This window comes from Nicotiana tomentosiformis, chromosome 6, assembly GCF_000390325.3.
Source record: "Nicotiana tomentosiformis chromosome 6, ASM39032v3, whole genome shotgun sequence".
NCBI lineage: Eukaryota > Viridiplantae > Streptophyta > Magnoliopsida > Solanales > Solanaceae > Nicotiana > Nicotiana tomentosiformis.
The window spans coordinates 58,222,681-58,239,194 of NC_090817.1; the positions used below are offsets into that span (position 1 = coordinate 58,222,681).

General features: G+C 38.2%; 2 protein-coding genes across 2 annotated transcripts; one reads left to right on the forward strand and one right to left on the reverse strand.

Annotated features, from left to right (window-relative positions):
• Nucleotides 1–3,408: 3,408 nt before the first annotated feature.
• On the forward strand, nucleotides 3,409–8,994 carry LOC138894052 (uncharacterized). The gene is made up of 2 exons (XM_070178726.1): nucleotides 3,409–6,278; nucleotides 8,955–8,994. The coding sequence occupies exons 1-2, from the start codon at nucleotides 3,457–3,459 to the stop codon at nucleotides 8,992–8,994; spliced, it is 2,862 nt and encodes a 953-aa protein (XP_070034827.1). The 5' UTR covers nucleotides 3,409–3,456.
• Nucleotides 8,995–12,138: 3,144 nt separating this feature from the next.
• LOC104089002 (beta-carotene hydroxylase 2, chloroplastic-like) lies at nucleotides 12,139–14,460 on the reverse strand. The gene is made up of 7 exons (XM_009593805.4): nucleotides 13,890–14,460; nucleotides 13,742–13,801; nucleotides 13,338–13,409; nucleotides 13,069–13,203; nucleotides 12,736–12,861; nucleotides 12,539–12,595; nucleotides 12,139–12,391 (listed from the first exon to the last, which is right to left on the reverse strand). The coding sequence occupies exons 1-7, from the start codon at nucleotides 14,289–14,291 to the stop codon at nucleotides 12,314–12,316; spliced, it is 930 nt and encodes a 309-aa protein (XP_009592100.1). The 5' UTR covers nucleotides 14,292–14,460; the 3' UTR covers nucleotides 12,139–12,313.
• Nucleotides 14,461–16,514: the final 2,054 nt, after the last annotated feature.

The window sequence follows — 16,514 nt, forward strand, 5'->3', positions numbered from 1 at the left end:
ATCGCATTATGAAGTTTCAAACGAATTCATTTTTTGAGAATTCATCCGGTTCTTAGCAAAACATAACATCCCACTTAATGATTTAGGAAGATCTCTTATAACTTGTGGGTTGTGGGCCCCACTTAATAAGGATGACTTTTGCCCAAAAATCCCCTAAAATGCCACCTAATATCCAAACCAAAGAGTAACTTATCACCTAATTGACTTGCTACCACGTTGGGGGGCCTTTAGGCTTATCCACAATTTTTCCAATTAATTTGTTAACTCATTAATCTACTACTAATTAATAATTAATCAATTACCCACATAATTAAGAATATTTCAAATTACTTAAAATACTAATAACTTTTAACACACTTTATACGCCTTACTATCATGGTCATGTGGTACCTTGTATGGCACTAGTCCATAAATACCGGGTATTATAGCTCGGACTGTATTTTATCTCAAAATGTCAAACTTCGACGAAACTTATTTTCTTCGATTCGATTACCCTCTCACCTTCATGAATTTACTTATCGCGTGTTTGAAATAGCATAATACTTATAACCTCAAAATAATCATGTCCTTGAACTGATGTCAATTATCTTACGACAAATCCAACGTACAATACTACGGGGTGTAACATCGTCATAATACTGCGGAGTGTAACATCAACGTAATATTGTGAGGTGTAACACCAGGAGTGATTCATACCCACTCCAGTGCTTCAGGAAGCTCTAGTCCGTTTGGTAGGCTTTATGGAGAGTGTGGCCCAGACCGGTGCATTTCCGGTGGCACCATCCATATCTCAGGTTGGGGGAGGAGCATAGACTTTCGCTACTCACACCCCGGAGAAGGTGGCTCCTGTTAAGTCAGACTCTAGCAGCTCCAGCAGTTGGAATAGTTTAGCCTATTATTGCTACATAGCCCGGGGAGAGGCCCCCGATGTCTTCTGAGGGATTGATGAGGTTGGAAAAGTTCACCAAGTTCTTTCCTGTTCATTATAAGGATGCACCCTCCGAGGACCCACATGATTACTTGGACCGTTGCCACGAGGTGTTGCGCAACATGGGTATTGTTGAGACCAACGGGGTCGACTTTGCAGTGTTCCAGATGACCGGCTCTACCAAGAGGTGGTGGTAGGATTTTGAGTGGAGCAGACCAGTCGGTTCGCCTTCACTCACTTGGGATCAGTTTTCACAACTATTTCTGGAGAAGTTTATTTCTTTCACTCTAAGGGAGGAGTACCGTAGGCAGTTTGAGCGCCTTCAATAGGGTGGCATAACCGTCACCCAGTACGAGACCAAATATGTGGACTTGGCCCGTCATGCATCTATGTTGATTTCGAGAGATAGAGAGAGAGTGAGGAGGTTTATTGATGTTCTTACCTTTGGCATCAGGCTTCAAATAGCCAAGGAGACGGGGGATGATATTTCTTTTCAAAGGGTCGTAGATTTTACCAGACGGATCGAGATGGTTCGTGGTCAGGATAGAGGGTCGACATCTGAGAAGAGGCCCCGTCATTTTGGTGGTTTCAGTGGTGCCTCATCTGGAGGCAGGGGTTCTTTTGGTAGGGGCCATCCTCCTAAGCCAATTCAGTCAGCTCTTCAGGTAGCCCACAATGCTTCAGGCGACCGTGGTGCTTATGGGTCTCATCCTAAGCAGCCAGCATTCAGTGCACCTTCAGCTTCTATTAGTGCACCACCACTTCAAAGTTACTACAGTGGTTATCCAGGCCGTGAGGGTCAGTCTCAGCTTCAGCAACCTCAGCATCCGAGAGAGTTCTTTGAGTGTGGGGACATAGGTCACATCAGGAGGTATTACCCTAGATTGTAGAGTAGCAGACCTCAGCAGGGTTCTCGTGCCATCATGCCAGCACCGGTTGGTATAGTGCCCGCAAAGCCAGCTAGAGGCGTGGGTCAGACCGTTAGAGGTGGAGGTCAGGGCGTTAGAGGTGAAGGCCAGCACGCTAGGTGTCGCTCGAGGGGCGGAGGTTAGAGTCCCTATTTTTATGTATTCCCAGCAAGACCTGAGGCAGAGTCATCTGACGCCGTCATCACAGGTATTTTTCCAGTTTGCCATAGAGATGCTTTTGTTCTATTTGATTCGAGCTCTACTTATTCCTACGTGTCATCCTATTTTGGTTCATATCTGATTGTGCCTCTTGATTCTTTGAGTGCTCTTGTATATGTGTCCACACTGGTGGGAGATTATATTGTCATAGATTGTGTTTATCGCTCGTGTGTGGTTACTATAGGGAGCATTGAGACCAGCGTAGATCTCCTACTTCTTGATATGGTGGACTTTGATGTTATTTTGGGTATGAATTGGTTGTCACCTTATCATGCTATATTAGACTGTCACGCCAAGACAATGACCTTATCCATGCCGGGATTGCCCTGATTAGAGTCCCCCTTAGAGTGGAGGGGGACTCCTGCCCATTCTACTAGCAAGGTTATTTCTTATGTGAAGGCTCGACATATGGTCAAGAAGGGGTGTCTAGCATATTTGGCCTATGTTCATGATTCGAGTGTGGAGGTTCCTTCCATAGATTTAGTACCTGTTGTGCGTGAGTTTCCAAAGGTGATTCCCATAGATCTGTCAAGAATGCCACCCGACAAGGATATTCATTTTTGTGTTGACCTAGCTCTGGGCACTCAGCCCATTTCTATTTCACCATATCATATGGCGCCACCTGAGTTGAAGAAATTGAAGGAGCAGTTGCAGGATTTTCTTGATAAGGGATTCATTAGACCTAGTATCTCGCCTTGGGGTGTGCCAGCGTTGTTCGTGAAGAAGAAGGATGGTTTGATAGGGATATGTATAGACTATCGATAGTTAAACAAAGTGATTATCAAGAACAAGTACCCGTTTCCGAGGATTGACGACTTATTTGATCAGCTTCAGGGTGTCAAAGTGTTTTCGAAGATTGATTTACGATCTGGCTACCATCAATTGAAGATTAGGGCATCAGATGTCCCTAAGACAACTTTTCGGATTCTGTACGGGCATTACGAGTTCTTAGTGATGTTATTTGGCTTGACAAATGCCCTGGTAGCATTCATGGACTTGATGAACCGGGTATTTAAGCCCTATTTGCATTACTTTGTGATCGTATTCATTGATGATATCTTGATCTACTCCCGCAGTTCCTTTTTGTTCGTGTCTTGTTTCAACCGAGCCTAATAGTTCTAGGATTTGGTTCTTCTTTTATTTGTTCCCCAAAAATCTATATTTTACTACTAAGAACTTTATACGAGTTGGGTTTAACTATAAATCTACAAAGTATTTCGTTCAAAGGTTATTTCGAAAGAGAGAAAAAAAGGGCAAAGTGTGTGTGAGAACAATTGAGGAAAAATTCAATTTTCTGATACAGTTTAATTATTTAAGATGTCACATACAGCTAGTGATGATGAACGAAGGGTTCTTCAAGAAGCCGAAATCAAAGCAAGAAATGATTTTACCTTGCAAGCTATGCATCAACAATTCGAAAGGTGGAATTTGCAACTCCAAGAGATGAGGGACACCATTGCTGAGCAAAATGATACAATAGCTGAACTTAGAAGGGAAAATAATGTTAGGCCCCAAGCTAGGAGAAATGTACCTCTTGCTCCCATTGTAAATCAAGAAAACCCAATAGATGATTTTAATGATATCGATTTTGATAGGGTGGGAAGAGATAGGAGGGGACAAAGAGGTAGAGTAGAAGATGATAATATAAGCAGTATAAAGATGAAGATGCCATCTTTCAAGGGAACAAGGGATCCAGACTTGTACCTTGATTGGGAGAGAAAGGTTGAAGCTATATTTGACTGTCACAACTACTCTGAGGGTAAGAAGGTTAAACTTGCTATTGTTGAGTTTTCTGACTATGCTGCTATTTGGTGGAAAAAGCTTACTAGGGACAGCTTGCAAGAAGGACAAGCACCAATTGCTACTTGGGCTGAGATGAAGAGGGTGATGAGAAAGAGATTCATACCATCACACTTTCAAAGAGAGCTACAACAACGCCTTCAAACATTGAAGCAAGGGTCCATGTCTGTGGATGAGTACTTTAAGGCTATGGATATGGCTATGATCCAAGCTAATTGTATGGAGGAAGAAGAGGCTACAATGGCTAGGTTTTTAAATGGTTTAAATAAGGAAATAGCTGATGTAGTAGAATTACAACAATATGTAACAATAGATGAGTTAGTTGATTTGTCTGTAAAGGTAGAAAATCAAAATAAAAGAAAGCAAGCTAGCTCATGGAAAGGTCGGTCAAACACCATCTCCAAGAAGCCATGGTCGAATCAAGAGATGAAGAGTTCTTCTAGACCTCAAGAAGACAAGGATAAAGGTAAATTTGAGAACAAAGAGGGAGGTAAAATCTTTAACCCTAAACCTTTTACACCTTCTAGTTCTATTCAGTGTCATAAATGTAAAGGAAGGGGACATATGATGCATGAATGTCCAAGTAGAAGAAACATCATTCTTAGAGAAGATGGAGGATATGAGAGTGAAAAAAGTGAGGGAGAAGAAGAGGGAGATGTGAGTAATGATGATGATATAGAACTACCTAATGATGGCATGATTGGGGTAGTTAGAAGGATTATGACTATCAATTTGGGAAGCAATAGTGAAGAACAAAGGGAGAATATATTCCATACTAGGTGTGGGATAAAGGGGAAAACTTGTTCTATGATCATTGATAGTGGTAGTTGTGCTAATGTGGTGAGTTCATACTTTGTGGAAAAATTGGGACTTGCATGCATGAAACACCCTACTCCCTATAGACTCCAATGGTTAAATGATAGTGGTGAACTAAAGGTAAACAAACAATGCATGATTTCATTCAATGTTGGTAGATATGAGGATGATATTCTTTGTGACATAGTCCCTATGCAAGCTTGTCATATCTTACTGGGTCGTCCTTGGCAGTATGATAGGAATGTTTTTCATGATGGAAGGAAGAATAGATATTCTCTTGAGCTAAATGGCAGAAAATTTACTCTTGCACCTTTATCTCCTTCTCAAGTGTTTGAAGATCAAAAGAGATTAAGGGAAACAATGGGAAAACCAAGGGGAGGGATAAAAAGTGAGCTTGAGGAAAAAGAAAAGAAAGGAGGCCAAGAGTTGGAAAAAAAGAGAGATGGCCGAGAGAAAGAGAGAGAGGGCAACAATTTGAGAGAAGAGATAAAAAGGGGCTTGAATGAAAAAATAGAAAGTCTTGGTGAGAGGAAAGAGGCTAAGGAAATAAAAAAAGAGAGTTTTTATATAAAAGCCAAAGAGTGTTTAAATGCAAGAAAAGAGGGGTTGCCCATAATACTACTTACTTACAAAGAAGTTTTGATTAATTCTGAGTTACTAACTTCTTCTTTGCCAAGTAGTATTTCTTCTCTTTTGCAGGATTTTGAAGATGTCTTTCCTGAAGATATTCCTAATGGATTGCCACCTTTACGTGGCATTGAGCATCAAATTGATTTCGTGCCTGGATCACAAATCCCAAATAGGCCTGCTTATAGGAGTAATCCAGAAGAGACAAAAGAGCTTCAAAGGCAAGTTGAGGAGCTGCTTGAGAAAGGCTTTGTGAGAGAGAGCATGAGCCCTTGCTCTGTTCCCGTCCTATTGGTACCCAAAAAGGATGGAACTTGGAGGATGTGCGTGGATTGTAGAGCAATCAACAAGATAACGGTAAAGTATCGCCATCCTATTCCTCGTCTTGATGACATGTTGGATCAATTACATGGATCCAAAATCTTTTCTAAAATTGATCTAAAAAGTGGTTACCATCAGATTCGAATGAATCCTGGAGATGAATGGAAAACTGCTTTTAAGACCAAATATGGGCTTTATGAGTGGTTAGTTATGCCTTTTGGCTTGACTAATGCACCTAGCACTTTCATGAGATTAATGAATCATATCTTTAAGGATTTTCATGGAAAATTTATTGTGGTGTACTTCGATGATATCTTGATCTTTTCTAACACTTTAGAAGAGCATGTAGAACACCTAAAACAAGTTTTTGAAGTTCTTAGAAAGCAACTCTTATTTGCTAATCTTAAAAAGTGTACTTTTTGTGTGGATCGTGTGATTTTCTTGGGTTTTGTGGTTAGTTCTAAAGGAGTTGAGGTTGATGAAGAGAAAATTAAAGCAATAAAAGAATGGCCAAAACCTAAGAGTGTAACTGAAGTTAGGAGTTTTCATGGACTTGCTAGTTTTTATAGGAGGTTTGTGAGAGACTTTAGCACCATTGCTTCTCCTTTAACTGAAGTTATTAAAAAGGATAAGATTTTTACATGGGGAAAAGAACAAGATGATGCTTTTAACTTGTTGAAAAGAAAAGTTATGTTCTGCTCCATTGTTACAATTGCCTGATTTTTCTAAATCTTTTGAAATTGAATGTGATGCTTCTGGCAAAGGAATAGGTGCTGTTTTGATGCAAGATTCTAAACCTATTGCCTACTTTAGTGAGAAGTTGAGTGGAGCCACATTGAACTATTCCACTTATGACAAAGAGCTATATGCTTTGGTAAGGGCTTTAGCCACATGGCAACATTACTTGTGGCCAAGAGAGTTTGTCATTAAAACTGACCATGAATCCTTGAAATACTTGAAGAGTCAAGGTAAGCTTAGTAGAAGGCATGCTAAGTGGGTTGAATTCATTGAAACTTTTTCTTATGTAATTTCTTACAAACAAGGGAAAGAGAATGTTGTTGCGGATGCACTTTCAAGAAGGTATGTCTTAGTTTCTACCCTGACTTCTAAATTGATGGGTTTTGATCAAATCAAGGGACTTTATGCTAATGATGTTGATTTTGGCAAGATTTTTGCAGATTGTAAGTTGGGTCCTTTTGAGAGGTTTAACCTCCAAGATGGGTTTCTCTTTAAGGAAAATAAGTTGTGTATCCCTAATTGCTCTTTACGTGAAGTATTTGTAAGGGAAGCACATTGTGGAGGGCTTATGGGTCACTTTGGAGTCCCAAAGACGCTAGACATACTTGCTGAAAATTTCTTTTGGCCTGGAATGAGAAAAGATGTTGAAAGAATGTGTGCACAGTGTTTGGAATGTAAACAAGCTAAATCTAAAGTGTTACCACATGGTCTTTACACGCCACTACCTGTTCCTACTTCACCTTGGATTGATATTTCTATGGATTTTGTGTTAGGTTTGCCTAGAACAAGGTATGGTAAGGATAGTATATATGTTGTGGTAGATAGGTTCTCCAAAATGGCTCGTTTTATTCCTTGTTTAAAGACTAATGATGCTTCACATGTTGCTGATCTTTTTGTAAAAGAAGTTGTCAAATTGCATGGTATACCTAGAACTATTGTTAGTGATAGGGATGCTAAGTTTTTGAGCCACTTTTGGCGTGTATTTTGGGGGAAGTTAGGCACTAAATTGTTGTTTTCTACTTCTTGTCACCCACAAACTGATGGACAAACTGAAGTAGTTAATAGAACCTTAGGAAACATGTTGAGGGCTGTTTTGAAAGGTAAATTAACTTCTTGGGAGGCTCACTTACCTATGATTGAATTTGCTTACAATAGAACAATCCATTCTTCTACAGGTATGTCTCCTTTTGAGGTTGTTTATGGTTTTAATCCCTTCACTCCCCTTGATTTATTACCATTACCTACTAATGATATTGTTAATCTTGATGGTAGGACAAAGGCTGAGATGATGAAAAAAATTCATGAACAAACAAGGCTTGCAATTGAGAAGAAAAATGAGCAAACTGCCTTGAGAAAGAATAAGGGTCGAAAACAAGTAATTTTTAAACCTGGAGATTTAGTTTGGGTTCACTTTAGAAAGGAGAGATTTCCCTCCAAAAGGAAGTCAAAGTTGCACCCTAGAGGAGATGGCCCATTTCAAGTCCTTGAAAGGATTGGAGACAATGCTTACAAGCTGGACCTACCTGGTGAGTTCCAAGTAAGTGCTACATTCAATGTTGCTGACTTGTCTTTGTTTGATGTAGGATCGAATTCGGGGACGAATTCTTTTCAAGAAGAGGGGAATGATAGCATCAAGGACAAGGATAGAGTTTTGGAAGCTCCAAGGCCATTTACAAGATCTCAAGCTAAAGAGTTGCACTCTAAGATTGCTGGACTTCAATGGCAAATAAAGAAGCTTTTAATTATAGAGGAAGAGCTCAAGCCCAAAGTAGATGAATTATCCAAGTTTTACAATTATTTGGTGATCCAAATTGAAGTCCAAGAGGAGGAAGATTGGGCCACCAAATCAGCCCTTGAAGTCCACCAAAGGGGCTCAAAATGAGCTTAAAAGAGGTCCAAAAGGGGGTATTTCAAAGGGAGCCCAATTGGAGTCCAAATCAATGGCCCAAACTAGTAGTTTTAAGGTCCAAATCTGCCCCAAAGGGATTTGGCCGCCCCCCACCTAATTGTAATGACTTTTCTTACTCCTTAGCAATCACCCTACCTAATTGTAATGACTTTTTATGCCTTAGCAACCACCCTACCTAATTTTAAAGACTTTTTGTGCCTTAGTACTCCTATAAATAAGGAGTTCTTCTCATTCATTGAGACACTTCATTATTGATTAAGTATATCATACTTTGAGAGTTCTTTTGAACCTTTGTTACTTGTGCTTTGAGATTTATCTTTCAACCTTTACTAGTTCATAGTTCAAGGTAGTAAGATTACTTCTCTATTGTGATATCTTTGATTCCTTTGTGGTATTCTTAGAAGGCGATTAATACTAGTTATTAATTGTTGTCTCAAGTTACTCGTAAAGCGGTCAAGATCCGAATCTATTGTTTTGATTTGCTTTTAAGTAAAGGCGTTTGATTTCTTCAATAAATCAAGACGTTGTTGCTTTGATCTTGTCAAGGCTATAGAACTTGCGTTCTTGGAAGTTCTTGGAATTCTTTCCTCGAATTTTCCCATATCCTTTATTTTCTGCCCTTAAGTGCTAGTTGTTCAATTCCTTATTGTTATTGCTTCCGCATTTACTTTTCAAATTCTTACTCTAGTTTGGATTCCCGACCTTGTCGTTATCAACCTTGTCATTAGCTTGCATTTCGTTCGCCACCCTTAGTAAAATGATGTTCACCGAACCACCTGGATCAATCAAAACTCATTTTACATTAGTATCATGTACAAGTAGAGATATTACCAGTGCATCGTTGTGAGAAATCATCAAGCCATCCGCATCTTCATCATCAAATGTTATACTGTCTTCATCCAAGACCTAGTGAACTCGCTTCCCATAAGTTCCCGTGACTTTTGACGTCTTTTTTGCAGTTGTATATATTACCACATTGACCTCATCTCCCCCAGTTATTACATTGACTGTTCTTTTTGGTGAAGGAGGTTTCAGGGGTTCCTGTCTGTTCTTCATATATGATTGTTTTCCTTTCTCACTGAACATATCAGTAAGATAACCTTGCTTCAATAAATGCTCGACTTCTCCTTGCAGAAGTCTACAATTTGTTGTTCTATGACCATGATCATTGTGAAACTCGCACCAAAAATCTGGATTTCTTTTGCTTGGATCTGATCTCATTTCTTTAGGCCACCGCACCTTATCTCCCATACCTCTTAAAACAGCTAGCTGTGATCTCCTATCCTCGCGTGTGTATTCGAATTGTTGCCTCGTGCATCCCATTCCTTTCTAAACCTAGATGAAGAACCCGTATCTTTTTGCCTTGGTCTTGAGTCGAATCGTGCCTTCTCTTATTTAGATCAAGAGTTTCGCCCTGCAGGTCCCATGTAAGGCTCGTACCTATTTTTTATGATCCTATTTTCTGATTCCGAACGTCTCGATCTTGTTCTTTCATCGGCCCTTGGCTGTGCGACCGTATCTTCCTCTATCCGCAACTTTCTACTGTACCGGTTGTACACATCGTTCCAAGTTGTTGCTGGGAATTCTCGCAAACTTTCCTTCAGCCTTCTCGTGGCTTCTGAACTTTTCTCATTTAAATTGCTCACGAATGCCATAGCTTCCCAGTTATAAGGTACACGAGGTAACATCCTCTCCCGCTAGAATCTATCTACGAATTCCCTAAGTAATTCTGTATTCCCTTGTTTTACCTTAAAGATGTCTTCCATTCTTTTTTCAACTTTCTAAGCTCCCAAATGTTCTTTTATAAATGAATCTGCAAGCTCAGCAAAAGAATCAATAGAGTTTTCAGGTAAAAGATAACACCATGTTAACGCTCCTTTCGTGAGTGTTTCATCAAACTTTTTAACCAAAACCGATTCGATTTCTTGCTTGGTTATATCGTTGCCTTTCACGCCTATTGTGAATGCAGTCACGTGATCTCGAGGGTCAGTTGTTCAATCATATTTTGGAATATCAGGCATTTTAAACTTTTTAGGAATTAGCAAAGGTGTTGCACTTGGCTTCCAGGGTTGGTGTGAATACTTGTCAATATCCACCCCTTTGATCACGGGTGACACGCCAGGTATTTTCTCTATGCATTTGTTTTGCTCCTTCAATTGTTTCTGCAAAGTTAGTACCAAACTTTGTAAATTAGAATTATTTAGTGTACCTGACCCTCCCTCATGAGATTCGTTAGGAATTCCTCCACTTCCAGAATTGTCAATCCCTGAGCGTGGGCTTTCCATGGTTGCTGTATTGACCGGTGGAGGAGTTTGTGGCGCATTGGGCAATCCTCTAACAAAATCTTGTAGTGCACTATTCACGTATTTTGCAATCAATTGCTTTAGATCGTCTTGCTCTACGGTTTGTTCATCCCCTTGTTGATCATCAGCGCGTGATGTAGACCTTTCAGGTGAACCTCCACGGGATTGCTGAGGGGATCTCGTTGGAGAGTGGAGTGGTGGAGTTCCATCATGTTGGTTCAGCTGATCGTTTTCGTTAATCGTTGACATAGTTGGTTGTCAAGGAATAGAATTTGGGAAGTGAAAAGATTATCAGATTTCCGGTAACGGAACCAATTTGTTTAACCAAAAATAGATTTCTCGGTCAAAGTCAATATTTAGAAAACAAACGGGTTACTAATAACCAAGATTTATTTCATTTTCTCAATAATTTTAAGAAGAATAGAAAAAATAATAGATACGATTAGCAAAGAACAATTAAGGAATGAACTGACAATCACTCCCCAAAATCAAGGCTTAAAACTTGAAGAGTAAAGCAAAGAATTATAGTATATATTTCAGTAATAATCGTAACATGTCCTTACAAATGAGATTCTTATCCTTATATAGGAGTATATAATCATAACGATTCTCACACTTAATTTGGGCATATTAGAGGCATTAATTGTATTGATTGCCCGTTACCATAGAAAACCGTAATTGGCATATTTATAAATAAAGATTCCTTGTAACTACTCTGGTTCCCCTTCCTTATTTACTTCTGGTTCGTATATCTTTCCTTCTTTGTATCCTTCATTCATTTCGTTCCTGCTTCTCCTTTGACAGTTGTCAGGTCCGATTCTTTTCTCTATGCTACCCCGTGGGTGTTTCTCGCGTATCTTCCTTGCATTCTTAATTCAATTAATTGAGAGTGCCACTTGTCGCTATATCGACGTTCCACGCGTCATGCCTCGTCAGCTTACTGATGTTTCACGTTTCATGTGTTTTTTCCACCAATACACAAGTGTCATTTCTTGGAGTAACTTTGTCGGTTAGGAGTATAATAAATATTTTCTCCAACTTTCGTTCTCCAATGTATGATACCTTAAAAAGACCTAGCAGGATAATCAAAACCTTGACAAAAGGTGCGTCTTATCAAGCTATTGCACCTTTTCGGTTCATACTTGAGAAGAGAAACAGATATTTGTGTAGTTGACGTGCACTGATCATCCTCGGAATTCCATACGCAAACTCAAGCAATAGCGAATGAAGCACGCTCAAAATTGGGAGTGCAACAAACTTCCACACCAATGTATTTTAGCTAGACTCATTAAGTCAAGTCAAATTCGCTACCTAACCGAGTTCAACTTAATTTGACTTGGTTGAGCTTGCTCGAACTTGATTTGGTATCGTAACAAGTTTAATTGATTTTGACTGGACTCATCTTGATTCAATTATAAAGTCTGCCAACACAACAGGTCTATTTTACATTTTCCAAATATCATTCTTCAGCCGTGCCAAAAAAAAGAGCCAGAGGACATTCGCTTTTCTTCTTAGCCTCCAAGACTTGGCACATGCGCGCGCGCGCACAGAGAGAGAGAGAGAGAGAGCTGGTTAATAATTTCTAATATATCTCTATTTTCATCTTAGTGAAATAAGAGCCCAAGTAAATACAAATTTCATTTCATGATCAATAGAGCTGCATTTTCTCTATTCAATACATCAAAAAATTTCCCCACGAAGTATACGTGATAGGAGTTGTATAATGACTTTTATGTTCGCTGATTCATGATCCCCTGGAAAGTTTTATCCTTCGGTTCACTTCCTTTTCCAATTCTTCAATCCCCCCTACTTCTTCCAATTCCTGCATCAATCACCATTCCACTAGTTAGTATTTCCTATTATTATATACTACTCCCTTGTTTACTGAAAAAACAATGTCATGTGTAATTTTAAAAAGCTTATGAACATGAAGGGAAGTGTGGGGAGTGGAAAAGAGTAGAGAGAGCACCTTTGGTCCCAAGAACAAACCATATGGGACACCATTGAACTTCTCTGAGTGATGGAGCTGCAAATATCAACAAATGAATTAAGGAAATCTTACCAACCAATTTAATATTAATATCTACTTAACAATCATGCTAAGTCTGATTAGATTAAGATTATCTTTTATAAGCCATAGTTATAGTTTAAAGCATCTTTAATTACCAAATGAGCTGCGGCCACCTTCCTAAAATAAGGTACATTGGCTACAGGTCCGACGGGGAATCTCTTGTGAACCAAACCATCGTGAACGAACATGTAAGCCATCCCAAATACTGTGATCCCTAGCCCCTGCATTACAAGGCATTTTTTTATCAATTTAATATGTTGGGCTTCTTTCTCTATACCTCTCTTCTGATCAATGTATTTACATTAGTAAGTCTTTATACTATACATGGATAGTAATTGATCTGAGTAAAATTTTCCAGACCGCTGTTGGTAAAGATTAAAACCCCACTAAATACTGAAGAGTGAAAGGTAAAGTGAAATGAAACATACAGCGCCGAAGCAGAGGCCAGGAATGAGGCCTTTATGGAAGAAACCATAGTTGAGGAGGGCTATTGCTGGAACGGCGTTGATTATGGCAAACACATCGTTCATCTCGAAAGGTCCTTCTCTTGGTTTATGGTGTGACTGCAACAATTTAAGGTAAGAGAAAGGATTTAATTAAGTTGAGATTTTTATAAAATTAGCATAGTTTTCTTCACAAAAAAATGAAATAAGGCATTTAAGCTCCAAATAAGTAAATTAGAAAGTAGAACACAAACCTCGTGCATGTGCCAAAGAGAATCGTGCCAAAGCGCTCTATGAGCCCACCTTGCCCAAAACTCCATTCCTACCTGAAATTCGAACAACATCCAACTTCGTCAACCATAAATGACTATCCTAGTCCTTAATTGGTACTCCTCTTTCAATTTTATATAAAACACATTAGACATTTTTCTTTATCGATATGACTTGCAACAACTCTTTAAAAGTAGTCTAGTTGAAAACTTTGATGTAGCAGCTTAACGTTTTGTTTCATAATCACTATACTAGCGTCTAAGTTTTAATGTAGTTCAATTATATACACTATCATATGAAATGGACAGGAGATACTTATATCTCTGGTTGTTTTCAACTGATCATGTATTACCAGACGCTAAAAGATAGTAGAAAAGAAGAAACTTACAGCAGCACCAACTGAGAGAGCAAATGTACCAAACATTTCAGTTAAAGGCACTTCTCCACCCTACACCCAAACAGAATATTAAAAAATTTAAAAATCAGAAAAAGGAGAAGAAGAGTGAAGTGGGAATTAATTATGGAGTGTTTCATACCTCCATTTGCCACGAAAATCTGTAATAGACGGCCATAATAGCCAAGGAAGTAATCCCAAAACTAGACATAACCGCAGCCACAAGATAAGTAAACCTCTCCGATTTTTTCCTAGCCAATTTTTCCGCTAAACGAGTCGCTGAGATCTGCTCCTCAATTTTCATTTCAATCTCCTCTGTCCCAGTTTCTAATTGAGCATTCAACTTGTCAAATAGAGTATTCAACTTCTCATCCTCCAGAACAAAGCAAACTGTGAAACTGGGTTTTCTTCTAGACCTCAGAATTGTGCCAAGATTACGAGAAAAGGAAGAGATTGGGAAAACCGGATTTGGGCATAGAAACGGGCCGTGACGGAAATAAATGGTTTGAGAGCTGGAAGTAAAGGAAATTCTGCTGGCGGCCATGGAATTTGGGTTGACAAATTAATTTAAGAGTCTCTCTCTCAAAGTTAGCTAGTAAAGCGCTGAGAGAGAGAGAGAGATAGAGAGGGGGATGGAGAGTTAAGAGAGGGCAATTTAAGGAAGTGTACGTGAGAGAGTGGACGAAAATGCAGGTTAAAGGGACGATAGCCACAAGTTCAGTCTGTGGCCTCCCTTTGTGTTCAAATGCATTTTTGCTGTCAGTGTCTCAGTTCGAATCGGTGTTACCATGTTTGATTGGATACGGAGTTTAAAAAAAAATAAGATTTTTATAATTTATGGTCTTAAATAAATTAAAAAGGGGCCAAAAGTATTTGTATGATTATAAAAACTTCTCATTAAGGGTAGAATTATAAGTTTAAGCTAAATTATTACCAAATTTAGAAAGAGGTCATTCTTTTTAGAGTGGATCAAAAAGTAAATAGGTTCACACAAACTGTAACAAAGTAGTACTACCTCCGTTCCAGTTTATGTGAACCTATTTACTTCTTGGTCCGTTCTAAAAAGAATGACGCATTTTTAAATTTGGAAATAATTTTACTTAAACTTATAATTTTACCCTTAATGAGAAACTTTTATAACCACATAAATACTCTGAACCCCTTTTGAATTGTTTAGGATCACAAATTCCAAAAAATTTTATTTTTTCTTAAACTTTGTGTCCAGTCAAATAGGTTTACATAAATTGAAATTGATGGATTATTACATTTCTGAAGGTGCTGGAACGTTCAATTTGCCACCGGGGTCGCTACGCGAACTAGTATTTGAGTGTTTGGTGCTGTTTTCCAGAAATACTACGGGATTGCCACTTCCATCATTTACTCTCCGTGTGTTTTAAAAACTGAAACTGCAAAGACCAAATGTTTCTCCCTATCATATCATATCATGTGATAGAGGGTAAACTTCAAAGATACGGTGGTAAGCCCCACGATTTATTAACTCTCCATGCTTTTAAAAACACAATACACTCTCCGTTTTAATTTATGTGAACATATTTGATTGGGCACGAAATTTAAGAAAAGAGAGAAGATTTTTAAATTTGTGGTGTAAAATGAGACATATATATTTTGTGTGGCTATAAATCATTGCATAAAGATAAATTATTTCCAAATAAAAAAAAAGATTATTCTTTTTGGTACGGACTAAAAAAGAAATAGGTTCAAATAAATTAAAACGGATGGAGTATCATTTAAAAATAAATTAGGATATGAAAACATATTTAAAAAGGTATACGTATTGAAAATTGTAAGAAAGAATAAAGAAATAGTATATATATATATATTCTCGACACGTGTGTTGCACGTGTATATATCGAGTCATGTAATACATAACTGTATAGGGTGAAATATGATGTGACACGTGGTCATCTAAAGGAAAGACACGTAGAACCCTAGACAGGGATGGCCGAAGACCGAACGCAGTCATTCCGCTTGTCACCGGAAGGGATAACGTTCATAAAGATATATTAAATGATCTACGCCCGGTAGCATTTAATAAGGAATATTCTACAATATTAAGAGCTACGGCCAATTACAGAGAATTTGGCATTTATATTTACCGTTACATCTTCATCAATGACCTTCATAATTGACATTAAAGGAGGGCATGATCCTAGGACCTCCTTCCCTAGACACAGCTATAAATAGTGAGCTTAGTTATCATTGTAAGATATATGAATTTTCTGGCAAAACTTATACCACATTCTATACAAAACTTAATACAATCTTACTTTTTTGCTTTTTGATCTCATCATTGTTGTACCCAGAAATTTTGTTCCCAGAACTGTCATTTCTGCTGTTTCATGTACATTTTAAGGCTAAGTATTGTATATTTCTTCAATTATTGCATTATTTCAGGATCAAATTAGTTCACTTGTCTAGAAACCACGTATAAATTCAACTGTACCGTGTTACAGTTAAATAATAATTTTGTACAATAATATCATTGTTATTAAAATAAAATTTTAAATAAATACTTATACATGAAGAATAAAGTAGAAGTTTAGTGGTATGTTCAATGTGGATCGTCATGTATGGTGACTTGTTTTGCCGTGGTAAAGATGCTTCGATATCGTTTGAACCTACAAAAATAAAAAATAAAATTTAATAAGGTACGTGTGATAATTTGCTATTTTAATTTCATGAAGCAAAAACATCTATGAAGCGTATTTTACCTAATACTTTCTGATAGATTGATTTTCTTGGTGTA